Source organism: Gadus macrocephalus, chromosome 8, assembly GCF_031168955.1.
Source record: "Gadus macrocephalus chromosome 8, ASM3116895v1".
NCBI lineage: Eukaryota > Metazoa > Chordata > Actinopteri > Gadiformes > Gadidae > Gadus > Gadus macrocephalus.
Window position 1 is genome coordinate 844,358 of NC_082389.1, and position 21,591 is coordinate 865,948.

The following is a 21,591-nucleotide window of genomic DNA, read 5'->3' on the forward strand; positions in this document are numbered from 1 at the left end:
CTGATCCCGTTGTCCCGGAGGTATCCCGCCAGGCCCTGTCTCTGGTACTCCGGGTCGTTCTCCCTCTTCCAGGACTGGTAGTGCTCACAGGACAGGCCGGCATGCTGGGACTCCCACTGTGGACAACCTCATCATCATCATCATCCTCCTCCTCCTAATCATCATCAGTTTCAGACCTCTGGATAAGCAGTAAAGATCTGGACTAGTATTTATGAATGTTACCATTGATTATAACATATGCGTAACTGTATGATGACTGTACTTGACTATGCATCATCTACTTGTGGTGAACATGTGATCTTAAACATGATGTGCAATGGGCCCCAACATGGGTTGACAGAGAGAGGAGAGTCTAGCATCAGTCACTGCTGTATTCTCAGACCACAGCGTAACACTTGGTTAACCCTCGTTAAGGCGAGCACTCACAGGTTTCTTGCACTGGGCACAGAAGCTCTTGCGACACTGAAAGCAGGTGACCTTGAGCTGGTGGCCGTCGTAGATGAAGCCGTAGGAACACTGGGGACACAGAGCAGAGTGGCAGAGCCGGCCTCAGAACACGGCTCCATGGATACCAGCGGATACCTCTTCAGCTGGTAGACAGGCTTCCTCACGGAGGTGTTGATGCACAGCCATCATTAACTTAATGTGCCACACCTGTACATTCCAACGCTACTGTCACCCCTCAGAGAAGGCTTGTGAGGTTGTGCACGTGGGGGTGTGAACGCGTGCGTCAATGCATGTGGTCGGTGTTTGAGTGTGCGTGCCCGTGTGTGTATGAGCATGCGCGCCTCGGTGTACATGTGTGTATATGTGCATGTGTGTTTGTGTGTGCAGACATGTGTGCCTGCGTTTATGTGTGTTTTGGTGTGTTTTTTTCCGTGCATGTGAGTACATGCGTGTGTATGAGTGTGCATATATATGTGTGTGTGTGTGTGTGTGTGCGTACATGCGTGTGCATGTGTGTGTGTACTAAGGCTGGGACAACGCGTCGGCGTAATCGATGACGTCGACGCAAAAAAAAAAGGAAACGATTCCCTGATACGTCGTCTTTGCATAATGGAGATGGACGGAAGGCCTTTTTGTTTTCAAGGCCTCAAGGCTTCAAGGTTTTATTTAATGCTACCTCTGACTTCTAAGAATGCATTACTTTGCACTTTTATTTTGGACTTTAAGGCGATAAACTTGCATTGCAATGTTAAGGAATTCATGTTTTTTTCATTCAGATATGTAAATCAACATGGATAAATTGCTATTAGTCAATTAATGGGGAGATAATCGATAGTCTAATCGAAATCGAATCGGACAGAAAAAATTAATCGTTAGATTAATCGATGCATCGAAAAAATAATCGCTAGATTAATCGATGCATTGAAAAAATAATCGCTAGATTAATCGTTTAAAATAATCGTTTATCCCAGCCCTAGTGTGTCTGTGTGTGTACATGCATGTGCGTGTGTGTGTGTATGCGTGTGTGCGGGCGTGCGCGCGGGGGGCTACTCACGTGGCTGCACCAGAGGAACTTGGGGTCCTTAATGAGCGCCTGCTCGGTCAGCTTCTTGTGGAACAGCTCGTACACCTCGGGCTCCAGACACTCACGCAGCTACGGAGCAGAGGAACACCGCCGCCATGAAGGGAACCCACTCCCAGGGGACCACGTCCCTCGGTCACACGCTTACTTCACGCTTTCTCATTGTCGCCCATCACTGCAAAGGTCGCAGTGTGTCGCGTATCGACTCGCTCGTAGCTACAAACAACCCGGACACATCTCCAGTGGAAGCTGACCGATAGTGGTTTGATCCATAAAACCACGTCCTTTAACCCAGTATATTTTACAAATTCAAAAACGCTAGCCAACTTGTACTCTGTCGATAGTATGGATGGTACTACGGACCCTCCCTGAACCCCTAGGGCCTAACTGGCTCCGTCTGAGGCACTCTAGTTAACGACACACAGCTGCATAGCCAGTTTGGCCCCGTTCACACGGGGCCAAACTGGCTATGCAGCAGATCTCTCCCCCTCCGTGGTCCTTTGATGCGTTTCAGGCATATCTCCGTAAAGACGGACTCACTGCGACAACGCGTCGAGCCGTAGAAACGCTGCAGTACATATTCAAGGCGCTGGTTCTCCACGGAAGAAAGTAGAGAACCAGGGCAAGCCTGCGCGCATCCGGCCTGCGCGCCTTCTAAACATCAACGCAACGCTAACGTCGCCCAGCTGGTGACGAGACGTTTTCACCCCGAACATCTGTCCCGAGTGGACGGCGCCTGGGATTGGGCAGAACACCGTTCTAGAGAGGAGCGGCGAGGAGCTCCGTCTCACACAACGGGACTTCGAAGCAGAGGACGCCACAATAACAACCGGCCGGCGGCCTGCGGGCCGGGGGGGGGGGGGGGGGGCGGGGGAGGCGGGGGGTACCTGGATGTCCAGGGTGGAGAAGTAGCTGTTGAGGTGCTCGGGGTCGTTGATGTCAGGCTCCCAGCACACGGGGCACACCATGTCGCGGATGTGCTTGTCCCGCACCACGATGGTGAAGTGCTGGCGGAAGCAGCCGCAGCACACGGAGCACTGGCACGACGTCAGGGACTGCATCTGGAGACGGGGGGGACGGGGACGGGGACAGGGGGGGAGGGGAGAGAGAGACGGGGGGGGGGAGGAGTTAGGGAGGCTAACGCGTGGATTTCAGATCATCCCCGATTGTTTTTATACCTTTTAATTTTTTTTTTCTCCATTTCTTATTTTAAAGGGAAATTCAGTCCAAATTCCAATTAGAGGTTAATTTCTAAATGAAAGTAAAAACAGGTCATTTTTTTTTTATTATATACATTTTTCTCTTTCATATTATTATTATTATATATTTTTCTTTCTAGTATAAAGGTGACATCACAGCAATATTAGAGATTATAGTCAATTAAAAGAAATTGAATAAAAAAGAATTAATAATAATATATATATTATTAATTCCTTTTTGTTCAATTATTTTTAATTGACCATAATGTATAATATCATTATTTTATATCAGAGCTGTCAGTTAAACGCGTTAACGGTGTTAACGCAAACCAAATTTAACGGCGTTAAAAAAATTATCGCGCGATTAACGCAATTATTTTATATTAAAAAAAAATAGATTTTTTTTTTTTTGGCTCAAAACAAAGAAGCAGTAGCCTGACTGCTATGTTCAAATGACATTTGTTCAAAGCAGTCGTTTAATTGCACTATAGGCTATCAGTATATGCCAATGTTGTTATCAATAGAAAATCATTTGCACAAGGCAAGCCGATACACTTCACCATGTTGATAAGAGAATTAAAATGAGAAGAATTATGGGACAAAAAAATCAAGGGATATTTAGCATAGAAAAAGAATTTGCGATTAATCGTGAGTTAACTATGACATTAATGCGATTAATCACGATTAAATATTTTAATCGCTTGACAGCTCTATTTTATATATATATACTATATACATAGATAGAGGACTCAGAAGAGACACCAGCGATGCCCCCCGCTGTCTCTCTGAGCCCCCCTATGGCAGAGCCCTGCCCGCCGTGGGCTCCCTCAGTCCGGGCGCGTCAGGATCAAGGGCTCAACACATTAGCAGCGTTCATGCGTCCCGTACCTTGCTGTGAGGGAAGATGGACAGACAGATGGGACACTCTTTGGCCAGGACCCTCTTGATGAACTCCCTGTCGTGGGACTCGCGCACCGCCTGCACCACGTCCTCCAGGCAGTAGGTGGCGTTGCTCTCCAGCAGCAGGGACAGCGCCAGCTCACAGCGCCCCCAGCTGGGCAGGTCGTACACCGCCAGCAGACGCCTGCAGGTGCGCTGGAGGGGGAGACGCTCGGTCACGGACGGAGCGCTGCGTTCAGGCACTGGGCCCGTCAACGGAAAGGTGTCTGCACTATTCCTGTACGCTATTCGAACAATTCATACAAATATTTGTATGCATTTTTTATGGTGTATCATATCCTTTTGATACTTGTGTATGTGACGGGTGAACATTGGGGATGATAAAACAAAGAGTATGGTTTGTACAGTATAATGTATGTTACATGTGATCGATAGAGAACACATGTGTATCAAGATCACATATGTAATATTACATAGAACTTAGTCTTGTAGAAACAAGTAGCCTTGTCTTTATTTAGTGCCGAAACGATTAAGGGTTAATTTACATCTGTTTTGCGAGTCTTGTAAATAAGTCTAGTATTTAAAGTAATGAAAACACAAGGGGCATATTAATCCCACGCGGAAACACCATCTGGCCCCTTTCAGTTGATCATCTGCAGAGAGATGAGTCAAAAGAGGCGGAGGTAGGAGAAGTAAAGTCCACCTCCGCAACACGCTCCACTAGGGGCTGACTGAAGTACGTGAAGCGGGGGGGAAGCAGGGGTGCTGGAGGCCTGTGCTGTGTACTTGGGTATCGGTGTGCCACTGCCTTCACGGCCCCTAAGTCCTAACATCAGAGAGGTCAGAGAGTTGGGTAATATAATCCTGGTTGTTGTTTCGTAACACGCGTAGGAAGCAGCACTCTCTTGTGTTGGGATATACCTGAGATTGTCCGCTTTTAAGGTGCAGTGTGTAGTACTTAGTGTAGCAGAATGGACTTGGCGATAATGGAATCTAATATTCATAAGTATGTTTAACTAAGTGTATCATCCCTTGAAAATAAGAACTGTTGTGTTTGTCATGACCGTAAGATGTAGCACCGCCCTGTTCCCACAGTGGTCCAGAACAGACAAATGGCTCTAGACAGGCCGCAATTTAAATTAATAATCATGATCGCTTCCTCTTTCTTATAAGTTATGAACTACAGCTTTACAGACTAAATAACTTGACACGTGACACTTTTCAGATACTTGCTGTTGTTTTGGATCATCAATACTGGTACCTGTACAGGCCAAAGACCAGTACAGGCCACCCTAGCTTCTCCTTCATAACTGGAAAGTCAGGTATGAGGGGTCGTTGTGGGGAACTCAGTCGGTCGCAATCTTCAAACGCACCACTAGATGGCACTAAACCCCACACCCTGCAGCTTTAAGTCTCCTCTCCAACCAGGCACCTGCTTGTCCGGGTGCCGCACGTCCAGGGGCTGCTCGGGCTTGTCGCTCCACATGCGCTGGTGGAAGGGCTCCAGCAGGGGGCGCTGCAGGAGGGCCAGGGCGCCGTGCAGCTCCCCACGGCTCTGCCGGAGCACCTCGTGGCACAGCTGCTCGTCCTCGAAGCCCAGCGAGCTCAGCTCCTTCACCTGGAGGGGACGGGGGGGCTGTGACAACGTACGGTACGCGCCTGTGGTCCAACACAGCTGCCACCGTTAAGGTCATATGTAGTTTAATACTCGCAGGCCTGGTTTGTTAGTTGTCTTTTGTGATTAAAAACTAATAATTTGGCGGTGTTCAAATCATCAATCATTTGTGTGAGTTATGTGAAATATTTTAAGTGTGAATATTTAGTGTATATCAACTGTTTTGTATACTAATATAAAAGCCCGTGTCTGAATATGTGCTACTCGTTACCCATAAACCCCCGAACATGTGCCGTTGTTTTCTAGCTCCACCTAGAGAAAAACAAAAAACTGAGCCTTGGACGAGTCCAGACGGTTGTGGTGCAGACCCCGCCCCGGTCCTACCTTGAGGCCGCGGTCTCGGAGGGCCTGCCGGGCGGCCCGCTCGGTGTCGCCCCCTGCTGTCAGCCAGGCCTGCTTGGCCTCCGCCCGGGACAGCTGCAGGGTCACCCCCCCGTCGGCGGGGCCGGAGTCGGGGCCGCCGCCGCCGCCGCCGCCGCCGCCGCCGCCGCCGTCGTCCGTGGGCGGATCACACAGCCCGTTCTGCGGGAGGAGAGACGTGGGTCTGGATGGGTGTACACACTCACCTTCTGGAGCTCCACAGCCAGAAGGACAACATAATAGTTCAACTGAATACACTTTAATGCAAATAAAGCTGTGATATGACGCCCAGTAACCTAACTCGAAATATACACATATATTAGGGCTGGGTTATAAGTCGATATTTTGTCCACATGGAAGACTACATTTCTATCGTAATATGAGACCATTAGTCGTCTTCGTTTTTGGAGACACTAACATCTTGATATGGCATAAGTGTTAAGTGGGTACAACCGCTGTTGTACCCACTTAGTCATTGTATCCACAATACTGATGACTATTTATGAAAAACCTCCTTGGATAAATATTTTTAGAAAACACCAATCCCTCAAACTTTGTTGCAGTATTGATAATATCTATCAATATTGAGGTATTTGGTCTTTTTTTTTTATAGAATTGATTTGATCCACAGTGCCCGACCCTAACATATATAATATTATAGATATAATAGGGCTGGGTATTGCCAGGTACCGCACAATTCAATTAAATTCGATTCTTTAGGTCTTGATTCGATTAGATATCGATTCCATCATATATTGATCCAATTACTTCGATATCGATTCAATAATACGTGCAGATGACAAAAATACCTAAATATTATTTAGAATTAAGCATTTCAAAATGAATTATTAACCATTTCATTGTGCTTTAACTAGCAAAAAGGGAATACACCATTGTGTAGTATTTTTCCTGAGCTAAACTTGCAGCATAAAAGTAATAATCCTTACAAAGGACATGTACATTTAGGCATACTCGCTACAAGATTACCATAACTATGCTTCTTTTTTTTTTGGAAATAATCGATTTCAAAAAAATTCTTTACCCAGCCCTAATATATAATATCTTGTATATATATATATATATATATATATAAATCATCTCTGTTGAGTGACTTACAGTGAGCTCCGTGGTGGGCTGGGTGCTGGAGGCGGAGCTTCCCGGGGGGGCGGAGTTGGCCACCAGCTCACAGATGTGGTCCAGCAGCAGGGGGAGCTCGTCCCTCAGCCACTCACAGGGCAGGACGCTGGTGTCGCCGGCCACCCGCATGCCAGTGTACACCTCCTCAGGACTCAGGTCCCGCTTCTCCCCGTCCTGAACACACCACAGGTACAGGTACAGGTGGGTCACGCCTCGTTTCCACATACGTATGTTTTTCGTGTCCGTGCTTCCGTAAATTTACGGAAGGAGTCGCTAGTGTTTTACGTACGGGCATGAATTTATTTACGGACAAAAGATGTTAGGAGAAATCAGCGGATTGCTTACTCCGGGTTGGAAATGAGTGCCGAAATGAAGGAGTTCAAGTACCTCGGGGTCTTGTTCGCGAGTGAGGGTACTATGGAGCGTGAGATTGGCCGGAGAATCAGAGCAGCGGGGGCGGTATTGCGTTCGCTTTACCGCACCGTTGTGACGAAAAGAGAGCTGAGCCGCAAGGCAAAGCTCTCGATCTACCGGTCGATCTTCGTTCCTATCCTCACCTATGGTCATGAGGGCTGGGTGATGACCGAAAGGACGAGATCGCGGGTACAAGCGGCCGAGATGAGTTTTCTCAGAAGGGTGGCTGGCGTCTCCCTAACTCGGATTAGAGCCGCTGCTCCTTAGAAAGGAGTCAGCTGAGGTGGTTCGGGTATCTGGTAAGGATGCCCACTGGGCGCCTTCCTTGGGAGGTGTTTCAGGCACGTCCAGTGGGGAGGAGACCTCGGGGAAGACCCACGACTAGTTGGAGAGATTATATCTCATTACTGGCCTGGGAACGCCTCGGGATCCCCCCGTCAGAGTTGGTCAATGTGGCCCGGGAAAGGGAAGTCTGGGGCCCCCTGCATGAGCTGCTCCCCCCGCGACCCGACCCCGGATAAGCGGATAGGAGACCGGTACTTTGGAACATGAGGATCGACATATACAGAGATAAAAACAAAACCAACAGGCTTGGAAAGAGATCGCTGAGGAGTTTGGCCTGCAAGGTACTTAGCCTACAAGTTTTGTGAAAAACATAAAAACTTTCATACGGTATCTCCGTAAAACGACGGCGAAAGTTAAATTTTTTGAACGTATATTACGGACATACCGGACAGAAATTTTACGGAGGGGAGGAGTCTCGGAGGAAAAACGGACATTACGGAGAATCACATAGGAATGAATGGACTTTCGGTCGGAGACGGTTGGATCGCATACGAGAATGTACGTATGTGGAAACGAGGCGTTAGGACCAACAGGTACAGGTATATGTACAGGTACAGGTGGGTTAGGACCAACAGGTACATGTACAGGTACAGGTAGGTTAGGAGGACCAACAGGTACAGGTACAGGTACAGGTGGGTTAGGAGGACCAACAGGTACAGGTACAGGTACAGGTGGGTTAGGACCAACAGGTACAGGTACAGGTACAGGTACAGGTGGGTTAGGAGGACCAACAGGTACAGGTAGAAGTTAGTTAGGAACAGTGTTGGGGGTAACGTGTTACAGTAACGACATTACTTTTTTTGGGTAACAAAGTAAAGTAACGCATTACATTTAAAATATCGGTACCTACACTACTTTACTAGACTATAGTAACACACTTTCCTGCATTACCCAAGCCGTGTTTGCCCTTGTGTAAAGTTCTGATCTGTTGTGGTGCATGCACGCGTGCTGCCTGAGTGTCTGCAGCGCCTGCTGGCCTCGGCACGTTGCCATAGCGATCGATTTGAGTGACGTAGCTGCTTGTGCGAAGGGAGTGTTCAAGTGTCGGAGCGCAGAAGCAGGTTACACAGAAGGACCGGCTGGTTGCAGGGTTCATTGTAGAAGACATGCTTCCCCTGTCGACTATTGAATCGCCCAGATACAGAAAAATGCTAAAATAGCAGACGGAGCTATTGTGCTGGTTTGTTTGGTGGTTTTTATAGTGATGCAATGATGCCAACGGTCAAGGACTAGCTTAGAAAAAATAAGTGTCACAGAGTTGCAATGAGCCGTAACCATGGGAATAGCACCTCCCCCCCCTCCTTACTGCGGCTCTCAGTGTGTCGTGTTCAAATACCCGGACTCGCAGGCCAACATCCGACAGGAAGACATTTTCCCATTACCTGAACAATTGTTATACCTGGATCATGTGTCCACCACTGCGGACATTTGGTCCGCCAACAACAAAAGTTACTTTGGAATGACGGTGCACTGGATAGACAGCATTACTTTAAAACTCGAGAAGGCTGCTCATGCCTGCAAGAGGGTGAGAGGAAGACACACTTATGATGTCATAGCTTGCGTAATAGATCAGGTTCATTCAGCCGTTGGACCACATACAGTAACAGCATGTGTCACCGCCGCTTAAGTGCATTTCTGTTTTGCTTGTATGGGATAAAGTGACCTTTTCATATTTTTCATTGACCACTTAATTTTTGTTCTCATGGTCCCCAAACCCTTCGTTTTGAAACTTGTGTGTTGCTACTGATTGACCTCACCATAGCCTACTTTATCCTGTTGTTTGTGGATTTTACAGTGAGGCATTTCTTTGTGCAGACAGGGATATTGTTCTTTCATGTGGTTTTATATGCTATTTTGTATAGATTTATACAATAAACTCTAGGTGATGATAGGGCTATGATGTTTGTCCATGCATCTACAGTAAATTAAGAAACGGGAAAGTAAAGTAATAAGTAGTGAAGTTACTTTTCAAATGCAGAAACTAGTAAAGTAATCTCATTACAATCTACAGAAGTAACTAGTAATAAGTAACTAATTACTTTTTTTGAGTAACTACCCATACACTGGTTAGAAACCACAGGTACAAGTTAGTTAAGAACCACAGGTACAGGTACAGGTGAGTTAGGGCCCTCAGGTGAGTTAGAACAGGACAGGTGAGCGAGGAGCCACAGGGGGGTTGTGCCCTGATCGGTGCTACACCCCTCCCCACTGGGCTGGGTGAAGCGGCAGTTCTTTGTTTGTTTAGTGTCCGTACACGCAATGTAAAAATGACCAAATAAGGAGTGCCTTTGCACTCTATACGCATATATATTGTATTGTATCAGCGAGAGAATAACACAGGTGTGTTTTAATCCCCGTCGATCCACCTGAGCTTCATTAACCCTAATCCACACAAGTTAATAATCGCACATAAATATACTACTGAACACAGTCCAAGAAGAAATACTTTTATAGGTTCACAGGGCAGCTCATAACGGCATCACAACCGAAGCTTGGTCCTGTTTCCAGTGCTCAAGTCTAGCGCAGTATCCTGTCTATACAGGAACACTTAACACAGTTAAACCATCTTCTACATAAATTGGCAAAGAGCAGTTAAAGAGCACACTGTGGTTCACTATGAACCCCCGCGCCACTCCTCTGCCAAACAAGCAGAGGCAAACAAACGACACGCACAATTCTTCTTTTCGAAGGAGTCCGGGCCGGTTCATTTCGGAAACAACCGAAAACTCCTGCGACCAGATACCAAGACGCCTCTAACCCGAACACCGGCCTCCTCGCCCTGCTGCAGTCGGGCAGACGCCCACACTGCCTCAAAGCTGAACTGAGAGAAGGAGCAGGAGCTTCTCCCCGCAGGCAGTTACACCGCTCAACCACGGTGGACCATAACTGGCACTTTTGCAATCTTGCACGATTTTCTAGGTACTTTTATATTCATATTTATACACCATTTATTTATGACCGTTTTTAATAGCACCACCTCATTAAGGGAGGTCTGTTTATAAATTACTATTATTGATTATTTACCCCAGGATTTAGTAATTTGCACAAATGACTTTTTTTAATTTCACTGTTTGTAAAACGATATTTTTTACAAACATGTGACCAATAAAAAAAACGTTGAACGCTGAACTTTGCACTGATGCATTGTGGGAGCTCACCCTGATGAGCTGGATCAGCCGGAGCCCCTCCTCCTGGAGCAGACGCTGCCGCCGCGCCTCCGGCTCCTCCGGGGGCGGGTTCTTGGGTTTGACGGGCAGCGCCGGGACGCGCCGCACGGGCGACGGGGGGCGGAGCTTCACGGGCATGGGCGCGGGCTCGGGGCGGGCCAGGTCGCACATCTCGCACACGGTGGAGGGCGAGTAGTTGAGGTAGGTGCAGAACTGGCACACCCACTGGGAGAGGAGAGGAAACACTGAGAACTGGGACACCCACTGGGAGAGGAGAGGAAACACTGAGAACTGGCACACCCACTGGGAGAGGAGAGGAAACACTGAGAACTGGGACACCCACTGGGAGAGGAGAGGAAACACTGAGAACTGGCACACCCACTGGGAGAGGAGAGGAAACACTGAGAACTGGCACAGCCACTGGGAGAGGAGAGGAAACACTGAGAACTGGCACAGCCACTGGGAGAGGAGAGGAAACACTGAGAACTGGGACTCCCACTGGGAGGGACAGGCGGAGACGGGAGGGGAGAGGAGAGACACACCCCCCCCACTGTGCCGCTGGCCTGTGCTCACACTCGGCAATCTCAACTGGGCCCGAGTACGGTTGCATGGACTATACGTCACCCAGCTCAGGTTGCGTATCCGTGCGCGTGTCGGCTCATTAGCCTCTGTAGCGTGGCCTGAGCTCACCTCTCCGTACCGAGGCCACGGAGTTTAACTGTACTTGAGAACGGATGGCGCGCTCACACTAGCCAAACGATCTAGACTTTAGGGGGCAAACGTACTCGGGCACGGTACAGATGGCCTAGTGTGAGTGCGCCCTAAGATACCCCGAGTGTTGTGGTTTATAAACCCGGGTTTAGGGGTTCGGAGACGGAGCTATTGTGCTGGTTTGTTTGGTGGTTTTTATAGTGATGCAATGATGCCAACGGTCAAGGACTAGCTTAGAATAAATAAGTGTCACAGAGTTGCAATGAGCCGTAACCATGGGAATAGCACCTCCCCCCCCTCCTTACTGCGGCTCTCAGTGTGTCGTGTTCAAATCGAAGCCGAAACAGGGAGTTCACTTTTCACACGTTCAGTAAGACAAAAGGTTGCCGTTACAATGAGCCCCGTTGGAGCGGTCAGCGCACAAATCAAATTGATCTCAAACGCGTATCTACCTTAAATGAGGGCATTGAGGAAAATGTATGAGGAAATACAGACAGACAGGAAGTCCATGAGAAATATGAAGACTGACATAAAACCAAATCGGAGCAACAACAGAACAAGCCGAGGGTGAAAAACCGGCAACACTTTTATAAACAGCTGTCTCCAGTCATACTCAAGGTCATGTAGGGGTGGGGGAAGATATAGACGCGCATGAGAGACTGGCTATTCTTATCTTCTGTGAGTCTGAATCGATTCACAACCAGATGCATCTAAAAGGATAATACTTAAAACAGTTTCCCGTCGGCCTTAGGTTGCTTTGGTGTGTTTACTTTTTTTGCAGTCAAATCGATATAACTTCTACGTGAATAGAAACCAACATATTCTTATACACACTTGACTCTGCTTGCATGCCATCATTTGCAAACGATGATCTTTTACCGAATCAAGAACCCATTTTTGAATCGTGAATCGTTTTGAGTCATCAATTGATTTTGAAATCAACTGGGACCCCAAGAAAACAAAGTACCGAAAGCTTCCCACCCCGCTACCATTATTTGATATAAGATGAAGTACAGTGGGACAGTATAATGGAACGACAGTTTCTGTGATTTTTTTTCTTGTGATTTTGTCGATATTATGTGTTGTATTATCTGCATTTAAAAGCCAATAATTATGTTTGAATTATTATTATACGTATAAGACCCCAACAGCGGTCCGGACCCGGACCGCTGTTGGGGTCTTATACGTATATTAATAATTCAAATATTATTATTGGCTTTTCTTTTTTCAGAAACCGGGGGGTACTGACCGGGTTGTCGGGGTACTGACCCGGTTGTCGGGGTACTGACCGGGTTGTCGGGGTACTGACCCCGGTTGTCGGGGTACTGACCCGGTTATCGGGGTACTGACCGGGTTGTCGGGGTACTGACCGGGTTGTCGGGGTACTGACCCGGTTGTCGGGGTACTGACCGGGTTGTCGGGGTACTGACCCCGGTTGTCGGGGTACTGACCCGGTTATCGGGGTACTGACCGGGTTGTCGGGGTACTGACCGGGTCGTCGGGGTACTGACCCGGTTGTCGGGGTACTGACCCGGTTGTCGGGGTACTGACCCTGGTTGTCGGGGTACTGCCCGGGTTGTCGGGGTACTGACCTGGTTGTCGGGGTACTGACCCGGTTGTCGGGTACTGACCCGGTTGTCGGGGTACTGACCCTGGTTGTCGGGGTACTGACCGGGTTGTCGGGGTACTGACCCCGGTTGTCGGGGTACTGACCCCGGTTGTCGGGGTACTGACCCGGTTGTCGGGGTACTGACCGGGTTGTCGGGGTACTGACCCGGTTGTCGGGGTACTGACCGGGTTGTCGGGGTACTGACCCGGTTGTCGGGGTACTGACCGGGTTGTCGGGGTACTGACCCGGTTGTCGGGGTACTGACCCGGTTGTCGGGGTACTGACCCGGTTGTCGGGGTACTGACCCTGGTTGTCGGGGTACTGACCCGGTTGTCGGGGTACTGACCCGGTTGTCGGGGTACTGACCCGGTTGTCGGGGTACTGACCCGGTTGTCGGGGTACTGACCCTGGTTGTCGGGGTACTGCCCGGGTTGTCGGGGTACTGACCTGGTTGTCGGGGTCCCCCGGCATGCCCAGGACGGGGGCGGGGGGTCTCGGCGGGGTGACTGCGGGGTGCGTTGGGGTGACGGGGGGCCTGGTGGCGAGGCGCGGACGCTCGCAGACCTCACACAGGATGCTGCTGGCCGCGTTCACCACGGTGCAGCTCTTACACTGCCACTCTGTGGTGGGGGGGGGGGGCACACATAACGACACACACACGTTAGGGCTGCTTGGTTACGGACTACATCATAGTCACGATTATTTTGGTCAACCTAGAAATCACGATTATTCAAACGATTCTTTATGAGTTTAAAAACATGATTTGATCATTTATTCAGCATTTCTCTCCAAAAAAACACTTTGTAACTTAGAACTTTGAAATTTCCCCTTAAAAAGAACACAAAGTGCTCAAATAGAAATTGTTCGAATTTAAAATTATGTAGAAATATGTATCCAGCTGTTTAAAGAAATAAAACTAAAAATCGTTCCAACTCGATCTTCAAGTTTGGAGATCGTTTGACCAAAATATCGAAATCACGTTCAAAATTGTATGAATTGCACAACCCTAAAACACACATGCGCATAAAAACCAGGAGGGACTGACGAACGCACGAATACACACAAACAATGACCCCGCTGTAAGCAGCGGTCCTCCTTCTGCCTTAACGAGGTGGACGTTGGTTGTAACGTTAATGCAGGCACTAAGGGGTGACGGGGTTCCGACCTGTGGTGGTGCTGGGCTGAGCCTCCTCGGCTGCAGTACTCGACGAGGCCAGCCGGGGGCGCTCACATGTCTCACACAACACATCGCGGATGGAGTTGACTTTGGTGCAGTGGTGGCAGTGCCAGGTGGAGGAGCTGATTGGATCAGGGAGATGGACGAGGTGTGTGCAGTGTCAATTGTGCACAAACAATTTAAGGAACTACATTAATTTGTCTGAGCTGTACTCAGACAATGCTTACGTGCCATCTAAAGATGACAAATCCTATTTCATTTGGTCCCTGAAAAACTGTGATTGTGTGCCATTTCAGTACGTAGGATTTTAAGACTAGGATACAATTCAACATCATCTTCTCTTCTTCTTTTTTTTCACAATTAGTCATGAATCGACATTTCCAATTAATTTCAAATCCCAAAAATCGTCTAAATCCGAGTCGACAACTAAAATAGAAAAGTGTGATCAGTAACAACGGCAGAAAGATCCATGGCCTCGCGCTGTTTCCACAGCCTACCTGTTTCTGTGGCCTACCTGTTTCTGTGGCCTACCTGTTTCTGTGGCCTACCTGTTGCCGTGGCCTACCTGTTGCCGTGGCCTACCTGTTGCCGTGGCCTACCTGTTGCTGTGGCCTACCTGTTTCTGTGGCCTACCTGTTGCTCTTTCTGCTTTTAGCCGATGAGGACGAGGTGACCGGGCTGCGCTGGTGGTTGGCTCTCTCTGGGTAGGAGTGGTACAGCCGGTCACACTCGGTGCACAGCCACTGGGCACACGCAGGGCAGTGGAACGCCACCGAGAATATCCCACAGATGGTACAGTTCTCTGGAATGTTTTATGGAAGGCATTATGTTAAGCTTGGAAGGAACCAAAAACTGATAATAATTGACGTTCACACACACGAGAGAGAGAGAGAGAGAGAGAGAGAGAGAGAGACACAGACAGACAGACAGACAGACAGACAGACAGACAGACAGAGAGAGACACAGACAGACAGACAGACAGACATAGAGAGAGACAGACAGCAAAAGTGCAAGAGAGATAGAGAGCGAAGCAGAGGGTACTAGAGAGAGAGAGAGAGAGAGAGAGAGAGAGAGAGAGAGAGAGCGAGCGAGAGACAGAGACAGAGAGAGACAGAGACAGAGACAGAGACAGAGACAGAGACAGAGACAGAGAGAGAGAGAGAGAGAGAGAGGGAGAGAGACCGTCTGTGTGTGTTGTGTCGGGGGCCCCACCTGGGGGCCGGGTGGAGGACAGGGAGGCGGGCCCCTGGTGGGTGGAGGTGGAGGCGTTGGCGGTGGCGTTGCGTCCGGGCGTGAGGGGCTGGAAGGCGCGGGGGCTGTGCCGGGCCTGGGGGTCCTGCTGGTAGAGGGGGAACCCCAGGGACTTGGCCGCCCCGTCCCGGGGCCCCAGCGAGGAAGAGGACGAGGACGAGGACGAGGGCGAGGAGATGACCACCGCGTCCGTGTTGAGGCCGACGTCCTGAACGGGGGCAGAGAGGAGCACCACTTGAGGAAGATGTACCCCCTAACTACATAATGTACCCCCTAACTCAACGATGTACCCCCAAACTACATGATGTACCCCCTAACTCAACGATGTACCCCCTAACTTCATAATGTACCCCCTAACTCAACGATGTACCCCCTCACTACATAATGTACCCCCTAACTCAATGATGTACCCCCAAACTACATAATGTACCCACTAACTCAATAATGTAACCCCTAACTACATAATGTACCCCCTAACTAAATGTACCCCCTAACTCAACGATGTACCCCCTAATTACATGATGTACCCCCTAACTCAACGATGTACCCGCTTACTACATAATGTACCCCCTAACTACATAATGTACCCCCTAACTCAATGATGTACCCCCTTACTACATAACGTACCCCCTTACTCAATGATGTACGCCCTAACTACAGGATGTACCTCATAACTCCATAATGTGCCCCCTAACTCAATGATGTACCCCCTAACTCAATGATGTACCCCCTAACTCAACGATGTACCCCCTAACTCAAAGAAGTACCCCCTAACTACATAATGTACCCCCTAACTCAATAATGTACCCCCTAACTCAATACTGTACCCCCTGCCTCAATAATGTACCCCCTGCCTCAATAATGTACCCCCTAACTACATAATGTACCCCTAAATCCACAACATATGCCCTAGCTCCCTCAGCATCCCTTAAGTTAAATGGATTGCCTTGACTCAATGCTTTACCAACTCGATCAACAACCCATTGGTCAATAATGCACCCCCAAACTCAACAATATACCCGCTAACTAAATAATCGACCCAAACTCAACCATATGTATGGACAAAGGATAAACCTTTGAAACATCCCATTGATAAGAATTAGAAAACAGTCACAATATTAGATTGTTTGCATCATTAATAAGAACATCATATGACTTGTGAAGAAAACGCAGAAAACAAGAGATTAAGAAATATATGATAATAAATACCATTTATTATACCCTGTCAAATTTAAATTATATTTTAAAGTAGTTAATGATCCATGTAATGTAAATTCTAAAAAGTAATTAATAAACAGAACGCTTTCATTCCTTCACACAATCAATCTAAAACAATGCCTGCAGGTGAACTCAGTAGGAACAGGTGGGTACATTCCTACCTTGTGTCTCAGTGTAGGAATAATCCTCTCATAGAACTCGGGGTGTGGATGAACCTCCTAAAGCAACATAAAACCAAGAAGCAGAGGCAGAATGCATGTGAGATCACCCATTAAATAGAGGCAAAACAAACTTTATGGAATATTAAAACACAGTGGCCTTATTAAATAATCATATGAATAAATGATGAAATTAAATTATCATCTACAGCAGACTAAGACCCCAGACTAAAGGAACAATACAACATGATCAGCCAGTAATCAAAGCAAATGTGGCTGTAGTACTGTTTACATGACACATCTATAAGGTCACGTTCTAATAAACGATGAATCGTTTAAATTACAAATTAATTACAAGTAACTAATTATTGGTACTGGTCCAGGTATTCAGAGTGCAGACTATTTATTTTTTCCAATTAGTACATGCTACACGTGAACCTTCTAAGATGGCGCAATTTGATTGGTTCGCTGTCTCAGGATATTGGGTAATATCCCATGATTGAGATCTCAAACTCGGGATATTGTTTTCATCGCGTGACGGTCGTCTCGTCACGCTAATAAAAAAACAAATAAACTGCTTATAAAAGCTAATAATTCCCAGCAAAAAGTGTTATCTTGTTGATTTTCGGAGTGTTCACGTGTAGTATATACTAAATACTAAAACAGCTATTCCCCACTATTCACTTTACCGCCCTCGACTTCGTCTCGGACGGTAACCTTCCGCGAGCCGGGCATTTCAAACTGTTTATTGCCCTGCCTTGAGGTGATTATTCCGTTTATTCTACTTCTCGCCGGCCAACATAATAAAACAATTCAAATACTTTAATAATTAGCCTTTTTCTTATTCGTATTGCATGCTTATTAAATGTATGCTCTGTTTAAGTTCATCTCCCTCGAAAAGTAGTTCCCTTTAGAACTACGGTGAATAACGTTAGCTCAGCTGTAGGTAACTCGTTTCTATAGCAACCACACTAGGCAGGATCTGATCACTAGTTTAATAATGTAGTTGTTACAATGTATCTCGCTTGCAAAACTATGTATCGACTGACCCTCTGATAGATTTCCGACACATTTTAGAAACTTTTTTAATTAAGGTTTATTTTTACAATGGACCTCATGTTTGAAATGTATGTGATAGTAAACGATACAAGCGGCGTATTGATCTACTGTGCTCAGTCAGCAGCAAGTAGAACCGACAAGTCAGCGGGCAATATGCCGGATTAATGCACCCCTCCCAGCCAATCAGAATCAAGCATTCTTAAATGAAGTAGAATATTGGTTAAATATGTCAAGGGGGACGGATGGATTGACACACATGCTGCGTCACTGTGCAGAGGCGCACCGACCTTGATGAGCAGGTCCAGCTCCATCCTCAGGCTCATCACCTCCAGGGTTACCCTGGCAACCTGCCCCACGTCGGGCTCCACCACGTCCTCGGGGAAGCTGAGGCCGTCCATCTGCTGGTGGGAGTAACCATAGAGACAGAGCACCGCTCGGCCGCCCTATGGGCAGGAACCAATAGGAGGAGGTCAGAGACGCGTGGTTGTAATTAAAACAAAGTAAAGGAGATAAGGACCCGAGTTTCCCAAAGGCCGGGGTTAAATCATATGCTGCAAATTTGAAATTTAGCCATGGCATGGATAACTCAAACTATGAGTGCTCTGTAATGACACTTATGGCAATCTGCGTGCACATAAAGTCACATGACCAGAGATAAATTCCTGATGGAATGGAAAAGCTTTGGGGTAGGGTTGACATTTAGAAGGTTATCTAAAACTTGGTTCTAGTACCATATTGGCTTGAGGACACAATCCCACGGGGACATTAATCAGGTGCTTATTGTAGATTGAAAAGTAATCTGTTTACTGTAGTCATCCCTTCTGCACTACAACTTTTTCAGTTTAGCCATCACATTTGCTGAAAATCTTTATTTTTTATAATTTGGTCATTGGATAAAGAATGAGGAATCTCACATGGACCAATAGTGATGGCTGCAATGGCTCAAGACTTTAACCAACAAAGTGTTTCGCTGATGGCTGGAAGAGACTGCAGAAGAACACTGAAACATTGTTCCTCTGCAGATACGTGCAGAGAAGGAGGAACAACCACTGATTGTGTAACATTCCTCTGTGTGAAATTTGTTCAGATGTAAAAATACCTCCCTGCAGGGAATCACAACACATTCAGGAGTGAGGAAATGAGCACCAGTCGGCGTGCCGTGTGACCCCCGCTGCGCCCAGCTGTTACCTGGATTGCGTCGACGGTCGCCCGGAACACCGGGTTGTTGTGCTTCACCGTCCTCCAGTACTGTGGCCGGTTGGGATTGGTCAGATTACAGCCGTACTTCTCCAGGATATTCAGTGCTGTGGAAAGCCTCTGGAGGGATGCCAGGGTCTGGCAGGGGTACGGGGGGGGGGGGGGGGGGGGGATAAAGGAAATAAACAGATGAGAGCAAATGATAGCGTGGGAACAAATGGAGCGGTATTACATGTCCAATTAATATAACAGACTGTAGACAGAAAATAGAAAATTGGGTGTCAATGTGAGATAACTATTATCCCCATACTGTATCAAGTCCCAAAACAACGAGTGTAACTCAGTATAAAAGGTCATTTCGATTCGTTTTCAACATTATCATCAACGATATCCCTTTGCGATGCAACCCTTTAACATGACAAATAGCGTAGCGTGGATTCTTCGAGTTGCAGACACAGAGAGCACACACATGAAAGTGACACACGTCTCCATCTCTCCCACCTCCTTCCTGTTGCTGCCGAAGCTGTTCTCCATGACCATGGTCTCGGCGGAGACGAGGCAGTACTTGGAGCAGGGGGGCAGGGGCAGGTGGGCCATGGCGTAGACGCCTGCACGGACCTCCACCACCGAGCCCCCGGAGTACAGACACAGCTCAGCCTGCATGCGCACCTCGTGGAGCTGCTCCGACAGCGCCGCCATCGGCTGCCCCTACGGCGGCCGGAGATGAACCACATGTTACTTAAAGGTGCCGCGTTAAACCACCGGGTGAGAGTGTGATTAGCCGCTACAAGCGGTTTTGAAAATCGGCCTCTTCTGAAGTGGGCATCACAAGGAGGCGTGTCCACCTAGATGTGTGACGGATAGATGAGCAACGTGTGCTACAGTCCACTGGGTGTGCTGGAAGACTGATCTATCCAGCACACCTCTAGGTGGACACGCCCACTTGTGATGTCAGGGTTAGGGTTTGACATCACAAGTGGTCGATTTTCAGAACGGCTTGCAATTGCTAATCACACTCACACCGGGTGGTATAATTTGGCACCTTCTTCAACATCCCACCTGAGACGGAGGGACAGCTCATTCATGTATTCAGTTAATCACCCCCTCTTCCCTCATAAAGGTGACCTAATTTAAGATGTATAGGGCTTGTGCATCATGACGTCAAATAGAACTGACCCCTCCTTTTGAAGCATTGTGTTGGTAATAATGTTTTTGTTGTTGTTGTAATTATATGATTTATGATTTGTCACTACGGGGTGACAATGCTGTGTTTGAAACCGCCACAGTAATTCTCATGCAAGACGTTAGCATAGGTTACAGTATATTTACATGTATTTAGGATTTTACAGTACGAGAACTCACATGAGTTCTCCCAATAAGGCAGAGTATTGTCCACAACAGATCCCATGATGCATTCTGGTGCACAAGCCCTATTATAAACGGTGGTATGGGTAGGGGAAGGGAATAAGACCTTCTGTTTCACCACTGGGCTGTCCTCCATCGGTCACAGCAGATTAGTGGCGGCTGGCATCAATCTTGGGTTGAAGGATTAGTTGGAACTGTAAACAGTTAACATGGAGTCAGGCAAAGGGTTAAAGGTCATCACCACACACAATGAAACATTTTAATAGCATATGGTTCTTACACCACTTGTATAAGTGAAAAATAAATATGAACTAGGGCAAGATTAATGAAGCTATTTGTTAAGACGACTGGGAGAGTAGTGAAAATAGCTAGTTTATCATAATTATCCCCATCATGACAATAAGATGAAAAAGGGGAAGAATATTTTTTATACTGAAAGCAAATACAGGTCAATGGACATAGTTCTCATGTAGTTCATAAAAGCATTGTAATTCTGCACAACGCTTGACAGGATTTCTGGACCTGCTCCAAAGCATGGTCATTCGAAACAGTATCAAGCATTACCAGGATACACGACTAGGTATTTAAGATATTTGAGGCCACTTTAACTTGACTTCCACACAGCAAATGGTGTCATCATCACAAAGCTGATCAATGCTTGACTTTGGAAACGTCACATTTGTAGGGTTTTGGGATTAAACTAGGTATTGAGATAACGATATGAATGTAACTGCTTATATTATGTTTGCGTTACCTTTTATGATCGGAGGTGACGAAAACGCAGTGAAATCACGAGTCGTAAATTCCTTTTCACTGGTGGCAAATATCGATGGCTGTTCGGTTTCATTGCAGTTCACAGCATGTCATTTTACTTGACAGTGTAACACAGCCTACTTGTACAGTCATAGTGGCACTGCCAACACGTTTACCGTGAAAGTATACAGTCAAATAAGGATTGTTTAAGAAGGGGTGTGAAAATGAAACCAAACCCAACCAAGCCAGTGTTTTCATCGAAACATGTCGTATTTCGATGCTGAACAGCAGTAAAGCGGTGGGGTGTCGTAAAGCGGTGGTCGCGGCACGTCGGAATGCTGTAGTGACATCTAGCGGTGGTTATAGTC

At 47.4% G+C, this 21,591-nt stretch overlaps 1 protein-coding gene across 2 annotated transcripts in view; it reads right to left on the reverse strand.

Moving 5' to 3' along the window:
• The window catches only part of LOC132462390 (E3 ubiquitin-protein ligase RNF31), a 30,861-nt gene extending 9,351 nt beyond the window's left edge, over positions 1-21,510 (reverse strand). Inside the window, exons 1-19 of one of the 2 annotated variants that reach the window (XM_060057896.1) lie at positions 21,225-21,510; positions 20,577-20,664; positions 19,607-19,813; positions 19,097-19,243; positions 18,196-18,351; positions 16,853-16,909; positions 15,435-15,681; positions 14,856-15,024; positions 14,211-14,344; positions 13,493-13,665; positions 10,717-10,950; positions 6,779-6,973; positions 5,627-5,824; positions 5,060-5,245; positions 3,616-3,822; positions 2,416-2,589; positions 1,502-1,600; positions 427-516; positions 2-116 (exon numbers count right to left, since the gene is read on the reverse strand). In XM_060057896.1, the coding sequence (XP_059913879.1) occupies positions 2-116; positions 427-516; positions 1,502-1,600; positions 2,416-2,589; positions 3,616-3,822; positions 5,060-5,245; positions 5,627-5,824; positions 6,779-6,973; positions 10,717-10,950; positions 13,493-13,665; positions 14,211-14,344; positions 14,856-15,024; positions 15,435-15,681; positions 16,853-16,909; positions 18,196-18,351; positions 19,097-19,243; positions 19,607-19,813; positions 20,577-20,606 (2,818 nt within the window). In that variant the 5' untranslated portion in view covers positions 20,607-20,664; positions 21,225-21,510. Of the gene's footprint in view, position 1; positions 117-426; positions 517-1,501; positions 1,601-2,415; positions 2,590-3,615; positions 3,823-5,059; positions 5,246-5,626; positions 5,825-6,778; positions 6,974-10,716; positions 10,951-13,492; positions 13,666-14,210; positions 14,345-14,855; positions 15,025-15,434; positions 15,682-16,852; positions 16,910-18,195; positions 18,352-19,096; positions 19,244-19,606; positions 19,814-20,467; positions 20,665-21,224 lie in introns of those variants that run through there. The other variant, XM_060057897.1, reaches the window with a different exon arrangement.
• Between the last annotated feature and the right edge of the window lie 81 nt (positions 21,511-21,591).